A 26,346-nucleotide genomic window follows, 5' to 3' on the forward strand; every position below is an offset into this window, starting at 1 on the left:
TTTATTAAAACAAGCTTAGATTTGCCCACCTGTCAGGTTTTTGACCATATGGGGCATAGCATGTGTATTTGGATATAACACACTTTATTATTATTGTTCATTTATTTGTTTGCTGGAAATCAGGACTGAATTTAGAAATAGTTTTGAAACAAATATTTGCACTTAACAAACAAAATTATTTATTTATAGGCTAATGGATGTCAGTGCGTACAACATGTTTCCCTATCAACGAGAATGAAAGTGAAAGTAAATAATAAGGAGGCTCATCTCTCATTCTGCCACTGTAGATGGTCTGTTTAACTGTTTTATTGCTAGTGAAGCGTTCAGTTTTTCCACTTATAAAGTCCGCCATGTAAAAAATAGCAAATGCACCATGGCTCAACGCAACTGACTCTTAAAGGGAATGGGAGATGAGACTCTGATTGGTTTATTCTCAAAACACACCTATAACTTATTAAGAGAATAAGCTCAACCCTGTTAGACCATGCACCATGGCGCAAAGCGAATTTTTCCTTCCTTATATTAGCAAAAGTGGATTCTGACACGCCCTTAATGCGTTTGCGCCCTGAGCTTTGGACTATGCGCGTGGATCGTCAAAATAAAGCCCATAAGCTTTTTACAGCAAAATACTCACTTCTTACTACTCTTGAGTAATTTTAGAAGGGCTAATTTTTACTCCTACTTTGAGTAATGTTTATAACAGATACTTTTACTCTACTTGCACATGTTTGGGCAATTTACTTGAGTATAATTTGTCAGTACTCTTTCCACCACTGCATATATGACATGAGTTCATATTTGAATTTCACATTTATAAAATATATGCAACATATATTTAAAAATATTGTGAATGTTATGTACATATATTTCTTCAACCATCGGGAGAACAAATATGTCCTTGCTAGTATTAGATTCCAATATGCTTTAGATGTTTTCTTTCCATTAGAGTTAGAAAAATCTTTTATGAAAACTGCAGAATATTTTCATAACAATCAGTTTGCATTTTCTCCCGGTGTTTATGTTGGTTTCCTCTGGGTGCTCCGGTTTCCCCAAAAGTCCAAAGACATGCGCTATAGGGGAATCGAACAAGCTAAATTGGCCGTAGTGTATGTGTGTGAAGGCGAAGGTGTATGGGTGTTTCCCAGTACTGGGTTGCAGCTAAAGATTGCAGTGTTTAACACTGGGTATTTGACATACTTGTGATGCATCAAAGCAAACTTAAAAAAAACAGCTGTCAAATGAGGCATCTAACAAATATTCCTAGCCATACAGGTAAACACAACTGGATTTCTGTGATCTCAGGTCTTGAGATGAGAGTTTTTTGAGCATAATCACAGAGCTTGATGCCTGAGGTGTTTTGAATAGTTCTGAAAGCTGAAGCCTGATGATTATCACTCATGAAGAGTGCGTCAGTGTTTCACCTCAGGGCTGCAGGACGGCTCATCAAACAGCTGAATATGTGCTTGGATATCTTATAATAAGAGACTCCTCACAAGCTGCCGGTACTTAATCCAGTGTTTATGTGTCACTGGGACATCTGAGGAATTTAAGGCATCTGGAAGACAGAGAGTGGAGGGTGGAAATGGAGGGAAAGTGTGGAAAGTGTTTTGTGGATGAGGTTCAAAGGCCATTATGATGTCTTTAAAGCCTTTGTTAATGACACTGAATAACTGTGCAGAATAAACTAGTGTGTTTTTGTTTTAAAATGACATTTTGTAATGAAAACACTCCTTATATATACTGACATTTTACTGGGTTTCAGAAAAAGGTTTCTCTCCATACTGTGCAGTCTACACATGATGCATGACTTTTTTATGCTCATGCATATGGCATGCGCATATTTTGCTGGTGTTCTTATTTGAAAGTCCAGCAGACAAGTCAGAGGGTTATTGTGGATAAACCTCCATTTTCAAAGGTTTACACTTCAGTCCATCTGTACAGAAACGCAACACTAGCATTTTTATAATGCTCCATTTTTGCAGTTCGAAGATGTCAGAATAGAAACCATAACAAAACTGATGCGTTTAACACTAGTGTAAACAGCAGTTTAGACTTATTTGTTTGACTTCACTTTTTAGTAATTTATTTTATTTCTTTTTTGTATTTATTTTTTGTATTTATTTAATTTATTTAGTATTGCTGCAATTTTCTTTTTTTTATTATTATTATTATTTTTTTTTAGTCTCTGCTGTGTTTTTGCTTTGCTTTCATTGTTATATTTTCTACTTTTAAATCTGAACTATTTATTTTTTTTTCAGTTAGTTAGTTAGTTAGTTGGATGATTTTTTTTCCAGATTTTTTTATTTTACTTAGTTTTGATTTGCATTGCTTTGATGCTTGTTTTTGCTTTTTTCTGCTTTATTTTAGTTTAACTTTGTTTTCTTTTCTTTGATTGTTTGTTTCTATTAGCTTTTCTTTTGTTTTTGTTTATTTATTTTTTTAGTTTCTGCCTTGCCTTGATTTTTGCTTTGATTTTCTGCTTTTAAATTTGAATTATTTATTTATTTAGCTAGCTAGTTAGTTAGTTAGTTAGTTAGTTTTGATGATTGTTTCAGTTTGTTTTTTATTTAGTTTTGGTTTGCAATGCTTTGATGCCTTTTACTGCTTTATTGTAGTTTATTTTTGTTTTATTTTCTTTGGTTAGTTTTTTAATTAGCTTTTGTATTGTTTTGTTTGTTTTTTTGCTTTGATTTTTAGTTTCTGCTTTTTTTGCTTTGCTTTTTGCTTTTATTGTCTGCTTTTAAATCTGAACTATTTATTTATTTATTTATTTATTTATTTATTTAGTCAGTTTAGATTTTTTTTCAGTTGTTTTATTTAGTTTTGGTTTGCTTTAAATCTAATTTATTTATTTATTTATTTATTTAGTTTGTTTGCTTTGAGGATTTTTTTCAGTTAGTTTTTTATTCAGTTTTGATGTGCATTGCTTTGATGATTGTTTTTGCTTTTTTTCTGCTCTATTTTAGTTTATCTTTGTTTTCTTTTCTTAGATTTTTTTTATTAGCTCCTCTTTTGTTTTTGCTTATTTTTTCTGCTTTTTTTATTTTAATTATATATATATATATATATATATATATATATATATATATATATATATATATATATATATATATATATATATATATATATATATATATATATATATATATTGCTTTTACAGAGTGTTTTGCCTTGCTTTTTGCTTTTGGTTTATTTTATAATTTATTTAGAGTTTGCGTTTTGTTTAAGTACACATTTTATATTAAGAGTAAAATCTTTGCAGGCTTTCTTTTCAAATGGATGGAGCAGTTGCATTAGAGAATAACAAAAAAACATTAAACACTTTCATGGAGCCAAAATAGGTCTTCGTAAAAGTTCTAAGAATTCAAGGGGATCAGCAGTGAAGGGTTTTGTAAATGAACATCGCAAAATGAGGAATGTCATCCTAAAGTCAGCTGTTTCATTCCATAGGTCTCCACAGCTGAGCAGACGGCTTTACAGATATAACAAACCCCTGTAGCTCCATGGTTTGTTCAGATATAAGGCGCCCACTTACATAACAGACATTTCATCTGATAGAAACGGCCAGGTTCCTTTCTGACACAGCAATTTTATCAGTTGTTGCTTCTGACTAGAAAGCTTTCAGCTGTCTTTTTGCAGCATATATGCTCAGTGATGCGAGGATGGCCTTATCACATTCTCAGGGTTTATCAGGGCCTTTGTGACAAGATGTGCTCTTATCTGAAAGTCACCTTCCATCCTGGAGCATTTGCTGCTTGAAGATCCTGATACAGCAGGACCAGACACAAAAACATATCCCTGAAAAAAGCATTAAGTCAGTATAGTGTCATGCAATTGAGTGCAGAAAAAATGCTTATATTTTAAAAATCGTGGTTATGCTTTATTAAAATGATTTTAGGTGGGGAATTAGTAACATAAAAAACTGTATTTTTGTACTGGTTTAGGTAGGTCCATTGTGGATTTATAAATATAGAGTACTGTATAAAGTAATGAGAGATTCATTAAATCATTTGTTCAGTTAATTTCTTGTAGTAATTTTACAAACATTACCAACATTTTTTAGCACCGCTTGACAAGCCGTGTGCCTCCATTGGACATAACGAACTTGAAGCGGAAAAGACACAATATGTGAATAGCCATCTTCATTTGGGATCTCCAGCAGTTGATCTTCTTGCAGATACATGCTGGGTCCACCTGATTTGTTGACTAATGGGTTGCAGATCTATTCCTTGGAAGTTTGCGGGTCCTTCACTGGGCATTTTCGTCTTTGCAAAGAAACTTTCCAAAGATGTCTGTTTCTTAGTCATTTTGTGAGCTTGTGGGTCAAATTTTGGCTGAAGTGACCCAAATGTAACCAAGAGAATATGGTCATTTTTCAAAATAAAATATCATTTAGACTCAGATAATAAATAACACATAAATAATTATTGATTTCTTGTATGGCCCGGTGCCAATTGATCCACAGACTGGTATCGGTCCGTGGCCCAGGGGTTGGGGACCACCGATTTATGGTATGTAGAGTGTAGTATGGATTTAATCTGGACATACTTCAATGTCATTAGAAAAAAGAAAAAGAATTGAGGTTCACACAGGTGAGTGGGCTTGACAAACCACCTGTAAAACCCTCTTCTCTCTTTAAAAATAAATCCCCTCTAAATCTAGCACTTACTTCTGTGGGCACAAACAGTTTCATTGTATAATTATCACTTGTTGTATGTATTGCCTTTTGCTGAATCGCTGAATACCTCCTCAATTGTAAGTCACTGTGGACAAAAGATGCTAAATGACTAAATATAACTGTTGTTAGGGTACTTTTTTGGCCTACTTTTAAATATCCATACATGCTAGTTTTGGTATATGATTTTTATTGAATCATTGACCTATATTATTAATTCCAAAATAGAATGTTCTCAATTTATGTATATATTTTACCCCCAAGAAGTACACAGTTGCTCCATAATGTGAGCTCGCACACTGATAAAACAACAATTGTGAAATTATCACAGATAGATTGTAATAATGTACTTTAAATGGTTAAAAATGTCTATAAATATGTGATGATCCAACTCATTTGAGATAAAAAGCAAATTGCTATTGTTTACAATTAATTTGTTCCCTTATATTTTGACTTTAAATGCTCAGTTATACTTTAAAATAATTGTATATGAATAATGATGTGTTAATATATAAACTAAACATTACTTTATTATGAATTATTGATGATTTAAGGTACGTGCTAATCAAGAACTAACTTTAACTACAACATGAGTCATGTGTGAGTAACGTCCACCTTAATTACTTGATGTTAATTACTTGAACTTAATTACATGTTGTTAATTAATGAATTAATTAGCATTTAGGTTTAAGCTAAATGTAACCAACATGAACTCATGAGCTGTCAATGTATAATTATATCATGACTTTACTTGTAGGGGTACATTATCATTAACCCATTCTTAACTACTCATGAACTCATTATGTGCGCCTAGTGTGTTTACACTGAATAACAGTAGAAAAGTGTTCTGTTGACATCAACATGAACAGTTTAAACAAAGGACTTCATGAGTAGTTAAAAATGTATTAATTCTAATGTGCCCCTCCAAGTAAAGTCACTTTAACTGTTGTACAGTTATTGGAAAGTGATATTTAAATGCAAGAAATTCTGAAAGAAACACAGTGCAGTGCATTGACGTGTTTTATCCTGTGTTCTTTACAGCTGGGATGAAAGCAGCTCGATCAGCAGTGGATTGAGCGACGGATCGGACAACCTCAGCTCTGAGGAGTTCAACGCAGGCTCTTCCCTCAACTCCCTGCCGACCACTCCCATTGGCTCCCGCCGAAACTCCACCATTGTGGTAATTCAATTCTCCCTGGTTTGAAATATTGCTGTCACAGTGTGTGTTTCTGCTTCAAAAGCCTGTTGCGTCAGTTTTGACACGCAATACTGGATCAGTCGAGTCTGAGCACACAGAACTTACCACTAATGGGATACAAACCACCAACCGCTTTAGTGTGACTCAGTCGATACTCATCTGAAATCTATCAGCAACGAACACAGACGACACGGCTTATCCCACCCAAAGACAGAGATGTGACTCAATCGTGGCCAAGGAGTCTTGAGGGAGTCTCTGGTTTCCTTCTCAAAGATGAACTCCCATGTAGCTCTGCATGCTCAGGCCTCTGTGAGTGAATGCGTGTTTGTGTTGGTTAACGATTGTTGAAGACCACACCGCTTTCTGGTTTTGCTTCAATCATTCGGCTACCTAAAAATCACTGTTTCTTGGCGCTGTGAGAAACATTTTACCACATTATTATTCTACAGATGAGCCACAGAGTCTGTGTTCTTCTAAAATGTTATTTTAGATGTTAGTCAGAACTGCCGCCACATTTAAAAGAATGGTTCACAGAAAAATAAGTAATTTATTCAGACGTAATTCAAATGACCCTTCGCAAACCCCACCCCACTTCTTTATGTCTGACAGGCTTTCGGGATCTATCAATTTGTGCACTCCTCAAGGAAATAAATCATAATTTCTGGATAGAAAGATCTGGAATGGGCCTATGAGGGATCTATTCATGATGTGAGAGTAACTCAAATTGAAAACAAGTACAGTGATGGGAGGTTTGGATCAATTTAATATAATTAAAATGTTACATGTTGGTTCCCTAACACATGATTCTCAAACACACGCAAATGGTGGCATCTCAAGTGAGACCAAACAATAATGCGTGAAATTATAAAAGACAGTAAAGATTATTTCATCGTTTATCTGGATCATACATCATAAATCACATCTCTATAAGCTACAGTTGTACAAGCTGTGCTGGTCTAATATCAGAAAAGATGAGTTCATTAGTCTCAAGTCCTTGTGTTATTCATTCAGCAAGTTACAGCACCATGACTGACATTAGATGGTGTGGGCGTCCACATAAACATCCATTTTATACACTTCTCTATATTTATGGAAAGGATAAAATTGTATATTGCCCACACTTTCTGGACATTACCCACTGTCTGTCCCAAACAAGCACATTTTCACAATTTGTAATGTTAACACATACATAAAAAAAAATCTGAAATTATCATAGATAGAACTAGGTCATATACTCCAGTCTGATTAAAACATGTGATGATTCTAACTCGTTTGAGATGAGAAGCAAATTGCTATTGTTTACTCTTCATTTTTTTTCTTTTTATATTTAGTTTAAATGTTCTTAAACATAAGAAAGTCTAAAGAAATACCCTGAAATTCATATTTTAAACCACCTTTTCTGAAGCTATAAACAATATTTTTTAAAATATTCATTATCTTTAATGTCAAGTACTGAGCTTCTCAACAATGTCTTCTGCTGCTTCAAATCTGTGAAGGCTTTATATATAAATATATTCTGATTGACTGGTAATTTTTTATTGTTGCAAAAGTCCTAAACACTATACCCACTTTGTTGGTCAAATTTGCACAATATATAATCAATCAGTCTCTTTACTAAAAACAAATAGAAAATATAGGAAATATGTCCAAAGAAAACAGCACATTTCCTCTTCAAGCAAATGTCTGTGTTTCATGTGGCTTCTAGTGCCAATTGTTTTGTTCTAATTGTCTTGACATTTTCTGAAATAATGTGCTATGTAATGTCAGGCTTCTTTTAGCACTTTCCAAAGTCCTTCTTAGGTTTAGTGTCATATATTTCTTTTTCTGTCCAGATGGTCTCATACAACCTCTATAATATACAGGTCTGGACCTTGTGGAGGCCATTTCATGATTGTCTGTGTTTTATCAGCTGTTTTCTTTCTTCAAATGGCGTTTCAATGCAATTAGCAGATCATTATCATACTGAAAATGAAAACTATTACCACTGAAGTCCTTTCTAGAAGGAATGGAAAAACGGATTAAACCTATCTGTTCTTTTCAACATTCACAATTCCATAAATTTTGACAATAAATTGCTATCAACACTGGTAGAAAGACTGGTACAGCTCAAACCAGGACAAAAAACCTCTCTTCATTATTGTTTCATGTGTCTTAAGCAATTAAATAAAAATAATTCAAACTATAATCTAACCTAACTCGATTCCTGACAAACCATACATCAACTGAAAGATCATTTATTTTTTTAACAGATTTAATTTTGACCTGAAACTTTAGCACAGTACTGTATGTCGTAATTATTATCTTCATAGCTATTGTCCTTTGGTGTGAACATCCCCAATATTTTCTCCATCAAAACCATCACTGTCCCTTCTGGAGATTCCCAGAGCAGCTGTTTGTCCTCCTCAGATCAGTTTATTGTGCTCGTGAGAGGAACGCTTTCTTGATCTGACCCGCAGGAGAAGGAAATGGCATGTCAGCATCACTGTTACGCAAACATCGAGAGTTCAGACAGGTTTAATTGGTCAAATATGTGAGCTGGCCGAATGGCATGGTTCCTGAGAGGCAGCAGACATTCCTCAAGTCACATCAACCCTTCACAAAGGCTTCTTTACATTTAATAAAGCAGGTATGGCCCACCACAGAGCCGATGGGGGTCACTGCTCACACTCATTCTGCTTACTTTACCACTTAATTGCACACAGTTAGGGTGTTTTGTTTAGCAGTTTTATTAGAATTAGTTTCTTATTTTGCAGATGGATGTCTGTCTGCCTGATAGAATAAATCATTTATATTATATTATATTATATTATATTATATTATATTATATTATATTATATTATATTATATTATATTATATTATTTTATATTATATTATATTTTATTATTTGTATGCTATGATTTTTATTGATTTAAAGCAATAATAACAATCATTATTGTATTATATGATGCATTTTTTTATTTAGTTTTGCCATGAAACTGTTAAATTGTCATTCAAATAATGTTATATTTTCTATAAGAATAATAATAATACAGAAGAATAGTATGGAGTCAATCTAAGTTTTGCAAACAAAAAATTAAGTATTAAGCAAAAAATAAATAAATAAATGCAAATCTCCAAATATCGCAAAGCAAAATTAAATTTTTTGAGAAATACAAATACATTTTGCTAACAAAAATAAAGAACTGGAAAGGGAAAATTAAGTTTTGACAAATAAAAATTAAATTTGCAAACAAAAAAGAACTGCAGATAAAAATCAAGTGGTGCAAAAACAGTTTTTATAGCAATGCCTTTACAAAACCCATCCAGTCAATTGCAGTGCTCATTTTGATTGGCTTTTTTGTCAACCGTGAGCTTGCGATGTTGTTTTCACTTTGCACTTTACATTTCTGGGCTGCAACAACAGAGACGTTTGATTCTTTTAAAAAAACTTTAGTTGAGTGCGGAGCAGAGTGAACGCATTCTGCCTCTTTCATGCACTCATGCCCGCAGAGTTCGGCGCCTCATGGACAGGATGCAGCAAAAAGACGAGCGGAGGTAACGTTAGAGGAAAGATAAGAAGGCAGATAAATCTGTGCGACCCTAGTCATCTAAGGTGTGGGAGCTTTTCACACTAAATAAACAAAAAAAAGTCTTACTCAGCCAAATATGCGAAAGTGATGACGGGAGCACCACGGCAATGATCCTGAAACGCAAACATGTTGAAGTCTTTGATGAGGAGACAGGAGCAAAAGCAGGGTAAATCACTACAGAATCCTACTTTTGTTCTGTAACAAAACTCACTTCCAGGACCAAATAGAATCTTTTACTCACCAGTGAAAGGGTTAACAACAGTAGTAAAGCAGTGGTGGGATAGTTGCGTTGCATGGCAAGACTAAAGACACGTTTTTATTCACTCGCCTTTTTTGGATAATTTATTTTTCCATCTGTTGACATGTATAGCTACACTGCAAAAAAGCTTTTCTTACTTGGTAATTTAGTCTCGCTTCTAGTCCAAATATATATATGAAAAAAAAAAAAATCTTAAATCAAGACTAGACAAGAAAATGGCATGAGAAAATGAAGTTATGCTTCAAAATTCTATTTGAGATCTCATTAAGATAATTTTTCTCACCCCGTTGGCAAATAATTTAGCTTGTTGTAAGCAAACAATCACTTTTTTTTGAGGTGTGTTTTATCACTAAACAAGACATCATTTCTTGTGCTATTGCATGTGTATAGTATCTATCTTTTAGATAATATTTTTAAATATTTGGATTGAAAACAGGACAAACCTACTAGGAAAGTTTTTATTATTATTATTATTATTATTATTATTATTATTATTATTATTATTATTATTATTATTATTATTATTATTATTATCACAGCTCAGGGATGTTCAAGGACAATATGTTTGTGCACTTTCTAAATATTGTAGTTGTTTTTGAATAAAGGGTTGGAAATGAAGGCTTTTCGTTTTTTATCAGATTCATCGATTAATCAAAAAAATAACGGACAGATCAATCGATTATTAAAATAATTGTTAGTTGCAGCCCTACATTTCTGCGCGGTTCACCTTGTGGCCCTGATTTGACATAGGGATGGAGTCAAGAGACCTACTGGGCTGTAAAACCACCTTGGTGAGACTGTGTCCAGGTGATGACGTTGCTTAAATGGAGGCAGCTTCTGCCTGCTGTAAATTTGCAAAGTGCAATCAAAATCACAAACTCACGGTTGAATATAAGCAAATATTTTAGTTTTTTTGCACTGCTTAATTTTTATTTGCAGTTCTTTTTTGTTTGCAAATTTCATGTTTTGCAAAACTTAATTTTCCCTTTTCAGTAATTTATTTTTATTTGCAAATATATTTTTTAATTCCAAAAAATTTATTTTCGCTTTGTGATATTTGGAGATTTTCATTTATTTATTTATTTATTTATTTATTTATCTATTTATTTATTTATTTATTTATTTATTTATTTATTTATTGCTCAATAATTTACTTTTTGTTTGAAAAACTTTATTTTATTTTGGAAGAATATGGCCCTAGATTGACTCCATAGAATAATAAAATATAAATAACTCTTAATTTGTCATAAATAAAAGCAAAAATAGTATTACAGAAGGTTTCTACCTAAACATAAATGATTATTGGAACACTTCTGTTCATCAATAGTTTTTAACGTTGATGATGAGGATTATTATTATTATTATTATTATTATTATTATTATTATTATTATTATTATTATTATTGTTGTTATTGTTATTATTGTTGTTGTTATTACAATTATAATAATAAAAATAATAATAATCATCATCAACATTAAAAACTTAGTATAACTTAATAACTCATAAACTTATTATATGTTATATCATATTTTTGTGAAAACTAATTTTATTTAAAATGTATTGATTAATAAATAGATATTTTTTGAACACCAAATCATCACATCAGAATGTTTCTTAAAGGATCAAGTGACTCTGAAGGCTAAAACTCCAGCTTTGAATCACATCACATGAAAAAAAGTACTCTTAGATTTATTTAAATCTGTATGCATTTTAGAAGAGAATAATGTGCAGAACATTAAACATCAAATATTTGTACCTACCTTAAACTTATAAATAAGCTTAATATCATTGGCTTTTATTTTACTGTTATATTACTGGTTTTACTAATGCATTGCCTGACTCCTAAAAAAATTAAAACACTGTGGTTGCATTTAGTAAAATATGCCCAAATATGCTGACTATTTTATAGCCACAGTAATTTCCTGTCCACACTGTATTTACTTGTTCAGCAGATTTAAACCAGGTTCAACATAACTTAAGTCGCAATATTTTAAGTTGAAATACAAGACAGCTTTATGAACACATACCAGTGAACCTGTGACAATGGACAGCTTTAAAAAAAAAAAAAAAACCCGAGATCAATAGATCTAAAACTAAACAGACGGTTCTCCTGGAGAAGCAAATGTTCAGGGTCTTTGATTTATCTCAGCGAGTGTTACTTCTGCTCATCTGTGCTGGAATGTGACCACAAAGCAGAAACGGACTCTCAAACAGAACTTCCATGTTTGGTGTTTGCATTGACTTCTTTTTTTTAATTTATTTATGAGAGTGGTTCACATCCCCAGTGCCATATTACAATGTTTAGTATATTATACTTTATACAAAATACTATATTAAAGATTTTGCTTATATTATGAAATAATACAATTATGTAACAATTACAGAATTACATAACGTTGTAAAATTGATTATTACTATTAAAGTTGACAGTGGATTACTTCTGAAAATAACCAGTAGATTGAGAAAAAAGTAGATTGAATGTAAAATGCAGAACTATTTTTTTTAAATGTAGCATTTAGCTGTATGACTTATTGGACAGATTTTCACCAGTGCAAACTTGGGGTGTGTTATGATAATTTATAATCTATAATAATATCATAATTGTTGTTTAAAAATATGCAATCTGAAATTGGGTATGCCACTTAAAATACAAAAAACATCCTAGCTCCACGTATGTTGATATCAAGCACATTTAGTCCAGTCTTGAGTTCTGTTCACTCACAATACGTTTGTAAGGTTAAGTTTGTGAGCAACGTGTAAAAATGCAATAGCAATGCTAGCATTTAGCAATTACTTAGCAACCATGCAGAATACCATAGCAAATGACTAACAGTTTGAGGGCTCATTCACACTGAATGCCGTTTTTCATAATTTTTGCTTAGTTTTTCATATATATATATACATTTAAGCACTTGATGAATGTGCATGATTAATATGAGTGCCAGTTTTTTTTTTTAGACGCTGTTTCAAGTTAAAAGAATTTCTACTTTTACACACAGCGCCACGTATCAGTGTCAGTTTCAAAACAGTGAACCAATCAGAAAAACTTGAAGGCGGGGCAAACGTTGCACATTTCTGTTAACAGGGTCTCAGTGGCTGTATCAGGATACCCTCATGCTTTGTGTGGTGCTTTTTAAAAAACATTCCTAAGTACTGTGCCTTGCAATTTTAGAAGCAAAGATGATTCTTTTCGCTGAAAAAAAAATGATTCATTGGATTTACATTTTTTTACAATTTATATGGGCTAAATTTAAACAAACATATAACATTTAGTAATGTTCAACGTCATTTGTTAGTTTAAATTCAAGCCCATGTAAATTGTTTGCAACCACTTTTCTTAATAAAAATGTATAATCTGGTGTTTGTTGAATCTTCTGTTTTTAGCTTTAAAATGGGTTCTTGTTTTTTGTTTTTTTTTACTTTAGTGTGTAATGTTGCTGTGACTGTTCATTTCATTAAAGAAAATGACTAGACACAAGCAGAAACTGGACAGGTCTGCTTCGCCATTTATGTGACTGAATATGCACACTCCGATCGGCTCAACTAATGAATGAACAGCGCAATGCAACAGATAATAACAAAATTAACGTTTATTAGTTTTTGTATTTTTGACTACATTTTAGTTTTGTCTTTGTTCTTTCATTAGATGAGAGGATCAGAGAATGTGTTTTCATAGTTTTCAGTTACGTTACTTGTGTAAAAGACCCGTCAAGTTTCTGTTTGTGTTAAGCTGTTAGCACCAAACAATTTTCAACCTTTTTCCATTGACAAAATGAACACTGGTTGCTGTTTGAGCGATCAACATCTGCAAAATTACAACATTAAAGGTTAAATGAAAAGGGAGATATTTTTACTAAATTAAAAATATTACTCTGTGGCCTAACTAGATGTGATAAAAGGTATCTTTTTCATGTTTAAACAAGTTTTTGGCCTCACCATCTGTGACAACGACACAAAATATTTATTTCAGAAATGGTTTCTATTTCTGTGAATTTAGTAGCAAAACAACAGCTTATGCTATGAAAATTATCACCTCAGGTCCATATTATGTGCTTTATTCAGCGTTAAAAGATTCAAATTAAACACTATGTAACAAAGACCCTTTTCACATTTCCAGGTTTCTCAGTAGCGGAAGTCATCATACAGTAGTTGGGAAAACTTAGAGCACAGTAAATTGGAGAATACAACAAATATATTTTTTTACAATCTTATTTGCTCAAATAATAAAATAAAAACTCCATGAGGGTCTTATCGAGACTTTCAGAAAAAGGGGAAAAATTGCGTGAGACTGATGACGGCAGCCAGAGGAGAGAATAATGTCACATTTACTGTCCTGTCCAGTCCCATAGACGCTGTATTAGAAACCCTTTGTATAAGCGGTAATTCGTTTTTTGTCATTTGAAGCAAAGATGATATAATACATACATAAATACATATAAATGTTCATAGTTTTTTTTTTTTTTTAACAAACGAAATATTAAAAACTTTCAAGGATTTAAGATGCTGATGACCATTGAACACATCATAACAGGCTTGTGAAAAGGATCTATTGCCATACTACTGAAAGCAGAAGAAGACAGTACCTCAGATCTTGAAAATAAAATAAATAGCAAACATTTGAAAATGAAAATCAGGAATGTGAATCAGTGCAAACCAACAACATCTGTACTCAGCTTAGGTACTTTTAATAATGTTAAATATACATTAAATAGATTATAACTAGGCTCACACGGAATCTGCGCACGCAGAATTATGCAGATTTTCCGCAGATTTCCCAGATTTTTAGCCCATCATTAATTCTGTTTATTTACTTGAGTTAATGTGTGTAAATCTATATTTATTAAGTTTTTAAATTAATTACAGTAATATTGTTGACTAATGTGAAAATGTTCATCTGATTTATGTACAATGCAGTTTGTACAGTAATATTTTCTGTCTTTTAGTAGATATATTATATGAGAGACTTGCTTTGCTTACCAAATAAAGTGGTTCTAATTGAATTTGTATTTTAAACATTAAATAAAAATTAAGAAGATATAATTTTTTATTTCATATATTAAGGTTTTAGTTATGATACTGCCAAAATAATTCCTCAGAAATCCACAGATTTTTACCAAAATTCTCAGCAGAAATAGCAAAAACCATCCGCAGATTCCGTCTGGCCCTAATTATAACTCTTATCATTTTGTCAGGAGTGCAGTGGCTGCTATTTAAATGAGTGGCTGGTATTTAAATGTTTCTGCCATGTCACATCGCATTTGGTACAGACAGTCAAATCGCTTGTCGAGAACCTTGTGTCAAGTGTAGTTAGAATACAGTGTGTGGACAACAAATAACTGGTAGGGACTTCAATGAAAGAATCAGAACACCTTGGTCAGAGCCTGCTGCATATTTCTGGGAGAGGAGCTTCTGTGAACTATAGGAAGTCAGCAGACTATTTTCAGAAAACAAAAACTGTGATGTAAATCAATTAAGCATTTGAAATTAGCTGATTGAGTGCCTCTTTATATCTACTTCTTCAAACTTCAGTGAATTTGGCCATAGGTTGTATATGTTTTTAAAACTGACTGGTTGACTCAAACTGACTCGCAACTGGCTTATATGGTTCGGAACTTGTGGAGTTGCGTATCGATGGATTTGCTCTTCAGTGTTTGGAATTTCAGCAGTGAATATTAAACCACACTGAACTGAACTTCAACTCTGAAAACTGGACTGACGTAGTTTCAGTTTACTATAATCTTCTTTGCTAAGCTGCTTTGATACAATTTACATTGTAAAAGTGCTATAGAAATAAAGGTGAATTGAATTGAACTGGTTGTCTGTTTTACCCATAGCTGCGCACTGATGCAGAGAAGCGCTCTTTGGTCGAGAGTGGCCTGTCCTGGTACAGTGAGGAGGGAAAGACTCAGTGCCAGACTGATGGAGTCTACGACACCGGCAGCCTAAAGACAGACTTGTCCAGTAAGTGGAAGAAGAGCCGATCGCAGGATGACGCAACAGTGAAGGGCGAGCTGAGGAAACCACAGACGCTCGGCCTGAAGAAGAGCCGAAATCCTCCTGTGGGCGTCACGTCACCCATCACACACTCCTCACAGAGCCTGCTCAAGGTGCCAGGAGGTCAGTTATCACACACAAGCACACAAACACAAACAAACACACATGCAGTTGAAGTCAGAATTATTAGCCATTCTGAATTATTAGCCCCCAATTTCTAAACATAATAGTTTGATAACTGAATTATTTTATCTTTGCCATAATGACAGTGCATAATATTTTACTACATAATTTTCAAGATACTAGTCTTGATGCTCAGCTTAAAGTGCAATTTAAAGGCTTAACTAGGTTAATTAGGTTAACTAGACAAGTTAGGATACTTATGCAAGTAATTGTATTACAGTGGTTAGTTCTGTAGGCAATGAAAAAAATAACCATAAAATGATTTGAAAAATAATAAAAACTGCTTTTTTGTAGCCAAAATAAAACAAATAAGAAAAAATATTATAGGAAATACTGTGAAAGATTCCTTGCTCAGTTAAACATCATTTGCAAATTATTTGAATTATTTGAAAAAGAAGTACCAAGTAAGAAAATATTTTAATATTGACTTCTACTGTATATACAAACACACATATGTTTGGTTTTCCTAATTGTTTGGAACATTTGGACCCTGTACAAACTGTATTTTTGATCACTCTATATCAACCCTACATCTAACTCTACCCCAGGAAACTTTTTTTACTTTCTCCAAAAAAAAAACTGAAAAAACTCCTCCTGTATGGTTTATAAGCCTTTTGAAAAATTCTGACAATGGCAATAAATAAAAAAAATCACCTTCTCCTAGTAAGACCTATGTCATACCCATGCCATTACACAAATTGATGTCAGCAAACAAGCATACACACACATACACAGAATTTCTGACATTCATAAATGTATTGTTCTAAGGTTGTTCTTTTACAGCCCAGGAGAATTAAGGTTTTTAGATTTTAGACTTTTTAAGGTTTTTGTTTTTTAAGGATTTTTTTCTCATTAAAAAAGTTTAATACAATTCCAAATTCTATTTTAAAATGTACCCCATATTACTCCATTCATCCACCTAACACACACACAAAAAATATGTTTTTAAGAAATTACCACCATGAATAAATAATGTAAACAAATGATGTCAAGAAAAAAACACATGAATAAATCTACAAATTTAATTTTAAAATTGTGTGTATGTCTCTCTCTCTCATGTGCACACACTCTGCCTGTGACTGATTAAAAGCAAGTAAATCTATTGGGTAATAACTAATGAAAATTTGGTGAAATCTAGCACTGCCGAGAGCATTACTAGTTTTAACTTGACTAATAACATGGAATAATGGAGATAATCAATGGCTTGCTGTGTGTTAATGGATTTTAATTAGACTCCAGCTTCTCTTCTGTTTTTTGCCTCCATTTTGTGCATTTAAAATCTCATATTCCATTGCATTGCTTATACTTTCCTTAAACTAGAAACTTGTGTGTGATTAAAACATGAAAAATGCAATATATGAAAACTTCAAATTAACTTAGGCAAGGCAATAAGGCAAGTTTATTTCATGCATAATAGTTATTCAAAGTGCTTTACATAGACAAGAATAAAATAAACATAAAAGTCAAGTATAAGAACTGAAAACAACAATGAATAAAAATGATTAAAAACAGATTAAAACAAGTTAAAACAGGTTAGATATGGATATTTTATATTACATCAAGAAGTATTAGTGTATACTGTCCACCATATGTTGGAAGAATTTAAAGAGAAATGTTTGAGTTTACACAGAGATCCTGAATTATTATGAATTAAAGCACAACCTGATGATAATTTAAAACTAAACCTATTTTTCTTTCAAGAAAAATCTGAGCCAAACTCAGTTTGCTCTCCATGCAATCTCAGTGCGGTCTAGACTGTGGAATTTGCTAAGGAGATCTCGAAGGGGATCTATCTCTTCTGCGGGATTTTTATTGTTTAGCTTTGTGAGCATTAGGTGAGCTTTGAGTCAATATAGCGTGCAGTGATTACAGACTGCAGTATCAGTGTCTTTGACCTCATCTATAGACAGAGGCGTCTTCATCTCTGAAAGCGACGCTCTGTCTCCTATGAAGACACTCAGTTCAGGCTCATTAGATCCAGTGTGCGGCTCCAGCAAAGAGAAAGGCGGTCTGTTCCTCTCAGTGCTGGAGTCGAGGCCTGGCAGCAGATCTGGCCAGCTGTTCTCATCCACCGGCTTCCATGATAACAGCTCTCCAAATCACCCAACATTACCCCACTGTTCCTCTTCCTGTGACGCCATCACCCCATCTGACCATTTTTACTCCTCTGGCACAGTTTATACAATTGGCAACCACAGAGTTAATGCTTTGATTAAAAAAGTGCTTCAAACTGATGTTTTGGTATGTTTAATACCACCGTACAGGCCCAGGGTCTGTTTTAAGATTTACATTTATATTTTAATTATATATATATATATATATATATATATATATATAGGGTTTTAGTTAGAAACAAGAATACTTTGCATATTTCCATTATACTTTATTTTATTATGTATATCAGCAATGTCACACTAGTAGCAGTGCAATATGGCTGTATATAGGCACTGCTGGGAGGTGTGCATTGGCTCAAGGCTGCAGGTCGAGTGCCTTAGTGCCCCACCAGTGACGCTATACAGGCACACTGCATTACTACAAGTGTGATATTGCATTTATATAACAGTTTGTCGGCATAATCATGTCTATAAAAAAGAAAATCAAACACAGAGTATCAAAAATCCTTTTGTACGAGGAACTACTTTCTTCCGCCATTTATTCACATCTGCAGCTGATGTCAGAACAGCAGAAACCATTGCTATTTCACAAATGTCACTTTAGATCTAGTATTTGAATGATTCTCAAGCATAATGTCTAAAGTGATTAAAAAACAGGTGATTTTGCTCACATTTTAAGGTTATAAGGCTGAACAGCAAGAAATGCCATCAGTCTACAGAGATTTCACAGTATTTCTCTGTTGCAATTGGGATTTCATAATAATTAACGTTGAAAAGCCAATGCAAAGCAAACACTACCAGATTACTATGATATAAATACAGCACTACAAAATACAATATACTCTATCCTTATAAATAAACTGCAGTTACAATCTAAACAACTACATCCTTGCCTCAAAAAGCTTCAAAAGTAAATTATGTTTTCCAACATCTGCAATATTTGTCAAACTGTAGTAATTTTAATTCCTCTGCTTGTAACTATGTGGGCTGAGTGACACACAGAGGTGAAGAGGCTGTACGAGTGCTGTTATTGCAGAATATTGCATGACTGTCAGCCAATCAGATTCGAGAACCAGACAGAACTGTTGTATAAAAAAAAAAATAAATAAATAAATAAATATGGGCGGTGCGGTGGTGCAGTAGGTAGCGCTGCCGCCTCACAGCATGAAGGTCGCTTGTTCGAGCTACGGCTGGGTCAGTTGACAATTCTGTGTGGAGTTTGCATGTTCTCCCCGTGTTCATGTGAGTTTCCTCCAGGTGCGCCGGTTTCTCCCACAAGTCCAAAGACATGCGGTACAGGTGATTTGGGTAAGCTAAAATTGTCCGTAGTGTATGTGTGTGAATGAAAATGTTATGGGTGTTTCCCAGTGATGGGTTGCAACTGGAAGGGCATCCACTGCGTAAAACAAATGCTGGATAAGTTGGCGGTTCATTCCACTATGGCAAACCCTGATTAATAAAGGGACTATGCCGAAAAGCAAATAAATGAATGAGTGAAATAAAAGTGACAAACACTATAAACTGTAACCGGAATGTTTCAAATTTTTTGTTTTAGTCAGTTTTAGTAATTTTACTGTTTAGAACTTGGTTTATTAAAAAAAAAAAAGCTGACAAAAAAAGAGGGTTTGCTCTCTCACAAATATACAGCCCAAATATTCTTTTTTTTTTCTTTTATCTCTAAGTTAATTTATTTAATTATTTTTAAACACAAATAAGTTAAACGCATTGAAAATTTTAATCTATGTTGTCTTTACAGTATTTTATTTTTTTTAAATTGTTTGATTGTTGTATTATAATGCCACCATCCGGGGGTCCATTTTTCATTCCGGCAAAGCAAGACCGACAGTAGAGAACACAGGATTTATGCAGCTGGACCTGAAAGAGACCATATGGATGCCGTACTGTTTGTGTTGGAAAATAAACTATCCAAAGCAAAACATGAAGCACGTCATGCAGTCACCTAAATGAAAGGTAGCCATGTTGAGTCTTTCACTGGGTCCGTCTGAGTGTGTGTGTGTTGACATAAATCCAGCACATCAACAGGTCTGCCATTCATTTCCAGCACACACAACTGGCTGAATGATGGACTGATGAAATTTAAGCAACTGCACCCAGTGAACTGCGAAACTCGATCTGTTTGATTCAGAAAACACACTTACCACGTTTTCTGTCCAAATTACACTCTTTCAGTCAAGCTGTCATGTCTGCTACTATAAGCCATCAGTATTGCTGGAGAACTGGAGAATTGGAGGTTTTGGAAAGCAAAGTGGCACGTGCTTTTGGAGCTATTTTGATGTAATACCCACATATTACTTTAACTTTTCAAACGGCCAGATATGGGACACATTTTCTTCTCATTTTATTTTAAAGGAGACCTATTATGCACAAATATTGTTTGAATGTAGTCAGCTTCTAATGGCAAAAAATTATTTATTCTATTTTTTGTAATCACACTTCATAAAAAAAAAAAAGAAAAAAAAAAATGCCGGCAGAAACCTTTTGATGGGCTGCCAATTAGTGATGATCACTCCCTCATTAACAAACAGTGCTGAATGAGAATATCTATCTATCTATCTATCTATCTATCTATCTATCTATCTATCTATCTATCTATCTATCTATCTATCTATCTATCTATCTATCTATCTATCTATCTATCTATCTATCTATCTATCTATCTATCTATCTATCTGTCTATCTGTCCGTCTGTCCATCTATCTATCCATCGATTTAAAATACTTCATCCCATGCTGTTTTCTTAACCTGCAAGTCCTTATTTTACAAATTATGTAGATCATAAAGAACTATCAGATCCCTTAGTTTTTCGCGATTTTGCAATCGTTGAATTCAATGCAAAATCAACAAAAAAACAGTTTTTTTTGATCCTGCAAAACTCTTAATTTAAACGCTAAATAATCGCAAAAATGGAAATAATTTCACAAAACATCCAATTCCAAACCATATAATCAAATTTTTTTGCAAGTTTGCAATTTATTGTTTTACATGACTTACAGAGGTTGCATGCGGAGCGCACGTGATGTATTAGAGTGTCTCTCAAAAAATGATGTCTCACCTGCACCCTCAAAGTCCTAACTTTTATATGGAAGGGAGGAAGGGGAATTGTTTTGCAGCCTGTGCAGTAAGCTGACTCAGATGGAGTGCGAGTGTTTTACATGTGAAGTCAATGCACAGATGGGATTAGATATCTTGTGGCACGAACTGGGTGTTTTGTGCATTTGACACAATTCAGACTGCAAAAGAAAGTAGGGGCAAACATCTAACAATCAAAGCAATAGAATAGACAGAAAAGCAAGCAGCTTACAATGATGGAGATTGGTTCAAGGATGACGGCCGCTGCACGTACCCGAATTGAAGGACATTATTTGTGCTTTACATGTATGAGTGGTATTATGATGTGCGTCAAATCGATAAATGATTTCGTTTAACTTCTTCCCTGCAGTTAACAAGAGAAAACACTTCCCTGCCATTGACGAGTTTTGCGGCAATCTGTGTTTCAAGTGTATTACAGTAGGGGAAGTCCTAACAAATGTCTTGGGTGAGGTATATGAGGTCATATGCTCCGGGGAATGAAATCTGAGAGAGAGAAAATAAAATTGTGGATAAAAATAAGAGTTATACAACCTTTCTTTGGCTTAATCCCTACCATTTAAGATCTGTTTTAGATCTTGTCTTGACAAGAGACCAAAATAAAGAAGCTTTGCAATTAATTTATATATAAAAGCAGTCATTATTAATCACGTAAAATGACAAAAAATCTTGAAAAACTAGTGGTCTGCTTTATGCTTATCAAGCTCTATGAGGAGTACCATTCTTGTCTTTTCAGGTGCACTCAGAAGACAATTGCCCGTAATATAATGTGTGTGTGTGTGTGTGTGTGTGTGTGTGTGTGTGTGCGTGCGTGCGTGCGTGCGTGCGTGCGTGCGTGCGTGCGTGCGTGCGTGCGTGCGTGCGTGCGTGTGTGCGTGTGTGTTTTTTATGTAGCTATTTAATTATTATAATATATCTCTATAAATAAATAAATACATAAAATAAATAATTATTTAAATACAATTTTAATATTTTAGTTGTAACAGCTATGTTAAATTTCAGGACCTAAAAATACACACCCTGGCAATAAGTATAATGCAAGCACTTGTTAATTCAGTAAATTATATTCAATACATTTCTATTCAGATAGTGCTATTGTACAAGATTTTTATTTCAAATACTTTCAACATTAAGTTTGCTCCATAGTGTGTGTGTCTGTCCATACCTTTGACATATTTGACATACTGTCTCTGTTCGTTTACGGACAGAAATGTGTGTTATGTGGCTGAATCACAAACAACGTATATAAATTCCACTGATTTCCTGAAATAAAATTTAAATTTTGGAATATTCCTCTGGATGATCGCGATTCATTCCACTGTGGCGACCCCTGATAAATAAGAGACTAAGCCGAAGGAAAATGAATGAATGGATTCCTCTGGATTAAATATCTGAAAAAAAAAAACACATACAAAACTTTTGCACTTCAGTTTGCAATAACCTTAAGTTATTTTCAGTCAAACCATGTATGAAACAGACCTGTAAAAAACCACCTTGAAGCAGGAGTATAGTGGTTTTTCCCAGAGATAGTGGAGTGCAGAAGCAGGCATTAGTCTTTCAGCAAGTGTGTAGATGTTAGAGCCCAGCGAGCCAAACGTCTGTCAGCGCTGTCTGTCTCTCCCATCACACGAGATGCCACATGATTATACCCACACACTGAACCAAGAGAATTGCTTACAGCTTTTATTCAATGTTGTCGTTTTGATTTATCATGTACTGGAATAGGCTCTCAGATATTCCCTATTTGAAAAATACTTATGTGATTGGGAACCTCAATCCCTGTCACGCGAGATGTGTTTGAAATACAGCCTCTTATAAGCCAGGAGAGAAATGAACCGATCAATCTTATTTATGGGGTCTCATTTCTCATGCAGAGTGACGATAATTGATCAATCCCAGCATGAGCTGATCTCATGGATTTTCTGGCCTGTGGTAAAATAGACTTTGTATTTAAGCCCAGATCAGTGTTTTAAAAATGAATCTTTCGAGTGAATGAATCACTTTAGTGCTAACTCAGATTTGGTGTTTTATGAAGCGACGGCTCTCCTGACTTACTTCTGAATCTTCTTCGTGATTGTTCCTGCCTTATTTATGAATGAAAAGAGGCACTCAGTTTGTCATGTGAGTCTTGGTTGCAACGTGGGGTAATTATGATTATGTAAAAAGTAGGAACGTGTGATTTGGATAAGTATTTAGTTTTTATTTTCAATTTTTACACACTGAACATGCACCTACACCCTCCCCCCTCCTCAATAATAATAATTATTATTATTATTTTTAATAACTAATATTTGTCTGGCGTGAGCATCCAAATTTGCCCACTTTCATAATAAACAGTATGTGAATGGGTATATTGCATCAACTCAGGCTCATTCTGAAAATGTACCCCTTTATACATTTCTGGAGAGTGCCAAATATGTTTCAGGAGGTACTTTTTTTTGCAGTTTTTGTTTTTGCGACTCCACCAGAGGCCACTGTGTATGCTTTTTAATATCTCAAATTTGTCTCTTGAGTGCTTTTGCACGTGCCTATCTCGCGTAAATCCACAAGAGGCCACTGTGTATGTTTTTTAGGATCTCAAATTTGTCTCAAGAGTGCTTTTGCACCTGCCAATCTCGCGTAAATCCACCAGAAGCCACTGCCAACAGACTGACTGACCGATCGACTGACCCAACCTCCTCCTTTCCCAAACTCAACTCATGGTATTTTTAAAAGCATTGATTGGCTAGCAAACACCTACTTCCCTAAACCTAACCAACCGTGTTTTCAAAAGCAAGCCAGAGAAAGAAAAACCCTTGTGTCAGCCTGATTTTACCACATTTTCACCCTGTTATTTAGTTGTTTATTTCATTTTTTAGATTTTGATTTTGTCTTACCTCCATTATGGAACCGTTCTTTGCCAAAATCAAACCCCATCGTTGCGGTCAGCTCCTCTCATACACAATGAGCCACTGGACAAACTGGTAACAGCCGAAAAGGCATCCATATTGCAGGATGCAGGATCCAAAAAGCAGGCAACCACTAAAAGGACCCTATACATGTAATGAGTCTCATATTAGCAAACATATTTATAATAATTGAGTCCTGGGTGTCAAGGAATTTGATCTTTACTATATCCAGTCTTGAACAATAGGACCATGTTTGACAAATATTATCGTATATTGATGTATATTTTGTTGTCAAACAAGCTCTCCGCTATAATGATTAGGAAGACAAATCACACCTATCTGCATTCCCCTTCTCGCAGTTATATTTCTGTCAGTTTGATAGCTTGATGCTTGGATGCTTTCAGTTAGCCACTTTATATCTCCCTGTCCAATATTTTCACTTTCCATTGACTCTCTTTCTCTGTTTCTGACTCAGTTTTACTGTTTCCCTCCAGTCTAAACAAATGTGTAAAAACAAGTGTTTAAGAGACAATCACGCTAGCGTTAAATCCAGTTACCGTTCTTTGCCAGAATCAAACCCCGTCGTTGCGGTCAACTCCTCTCGTACACGATGAGCCACTAGACAAACTGGTAACAGCCAAAAAGCCATCCATATTGAGGTAAGCGATCAGCTGGGAAGCGCGAAAATGAATGGCATCATACCGCCCAATAGCATTCGTTTTAAAGATGAAATGCAGCCATACGTACCTCTGGCTACATAATTTGTGTTTGCCTGAAATGTATATAGGGCTACGTTTTTTAAATTATACTGTGTTGAACATGTAAATATTGATCAATAGTGACTTAAAATATTTGCCAATATTCTGACTTAGAATACAATACAATACAAAACAATGTTTATCAGTCAACCAAAGTGCTGCACAGAGTATAAAAACACATATCAACAAATTTGTGTTTCAATAAATAAAATAAAAAAAATTGCAATAACAAAACACACATGGAGAAGATTCAAATGGAGAAGATTCATTAAAATAAAGAATTGTTTCCCATCAAGTCTAAAACCTGTTAAATGCCAACGAGAAGAGGTACAACTTGTTCATCTTACTGTCCCATAAAGCCACTCGAAAGGATTTGTGAGGGGAAAAGTATGCAAATGCTCCTCAGGTTGGAGGGATCCCTCAGGTAGGAGTCCTCAGGTTGTTCACTGGTTATTGTCAAATCACGTAGCCATAAACTAAAGTTTTGCATACTTTTTGTAAACGTTGTCCTTAGATGCTGGCTAGACATTGAATTTTGGTCACCTGACGTCATGACTTAAATCTAACCCAATATTAACGTCTTATGATTTTTTGTGACTGCTGGGTTCATACTACCCAGATAATAAGTTTCGCAATACCCACAAATCCTATAGGATGTCATGAAGACAACAACTTTTAAGTTTCCAAACTCATCAGAATATGCATTTGTTTGTAGTAAATACGCACCCTCTAGTGGCAAAAATGTCTTACTGGGCCATTAAGCATATGTGTTAAAATTAGAGTACATTTCAGACTTTATAATAGCAATAGCTTACTTCTACTCAACAAAACAAATTAAATAATGAATGTTGGCTAATTTGCTTTGTATCTTATAGTGCCTCTTTTAAAATTCCTATGGGAAAAAATTATGAAAAGAAACACTGTTAAAAAAGCAGGCAACCACTAAATGGACCCTATACATGTAATGAGTCTTGCATTAGCAAACATATTTATAATAATTGAGTCCTGGGTGTCAAGGAAATTGATCTTTACTATATCCAGTCCTGAACAATAGGACCATGTTTGACAAATATTAACGTATATTGATGTATATTTTGTTGTCAAACAAGCTCTCCGCTATAATGATTAGGAAGACAAATCACACCTATCTGCATTCCCCTTCTCGCAGTTATATTTCTGTCAGTTTGATAGCTTAATGCTTGGATGCTTTCAGTTAGCCACTTTATATCTCCCTGTCCAATATTTTCACTTTCCATTGACTCTCTTTCTCTGTTTCTGACTCAGTTTTACTGTTTCCCTCTAGTCTAAACAAATGTGTAAAAAAAAGTGTTTAAAAGACAATCACGCTAGCGTTAAATCCAGTCATCGTCTGTTAATGGCCTACATTATTCCAACTTCACATATTTCTTTTCGCATCTAATCTTTATCTCTAGTCAACGTCAGCTGTATTTACTTGTGCTGGCCGTCATCCTGGGTGGCAGTGGTGTGAATTACAGCACCTCGTGACTGATGAAATATACATGCTGTATTTCATCAATGCACTAATTTTTATGTGTTGTGTGGTCTGCTAATTGAGCTATTTAAACGCTTAAGTTAAT

General features: G+C 34.1%; 1 protein-coding gene across 4 annotated transcripts in view; it reads left to right on the forward strand.

Moving 5' to 3' along the window:
* nav1a (neuron navigator 1a) overlaps positions 1–26,346 on the forward strand; it is a 259,387-nt gene that overhangs the window by 177,888 nt on the left and 55,153 nt on the right. For all 4 annotated transcript variants that reach the window (XM_056449848.1, XM_056449849.1, XM_056449850.1 and 1 more), the window contains 2 exons: positions 5,717–5,855; positions 15,538–15,820. In XM_056449848.1, the coding sequence (XP_056305823.1) occupies positions 5,717–5,855; positions 15,538–15,820 (422 nt within the window). The remainder of the gene's footprint in view (positions 1–5,716; positions 5,856–15,537; positions 15,821–26,346) is intronic.

Source organism: Danio aesculapii, chromosome 23, assembly GCF_903798145.1.
Source record: "Danio aesculapii chromosome 23, fDanAes4.1, whole genome shotgun sequence".
NCBI lineage: Eukaryota > Metazoa > Chordata > Actinopteri > Cypriniformes > Danionidae > Danio > Danio aesculapii.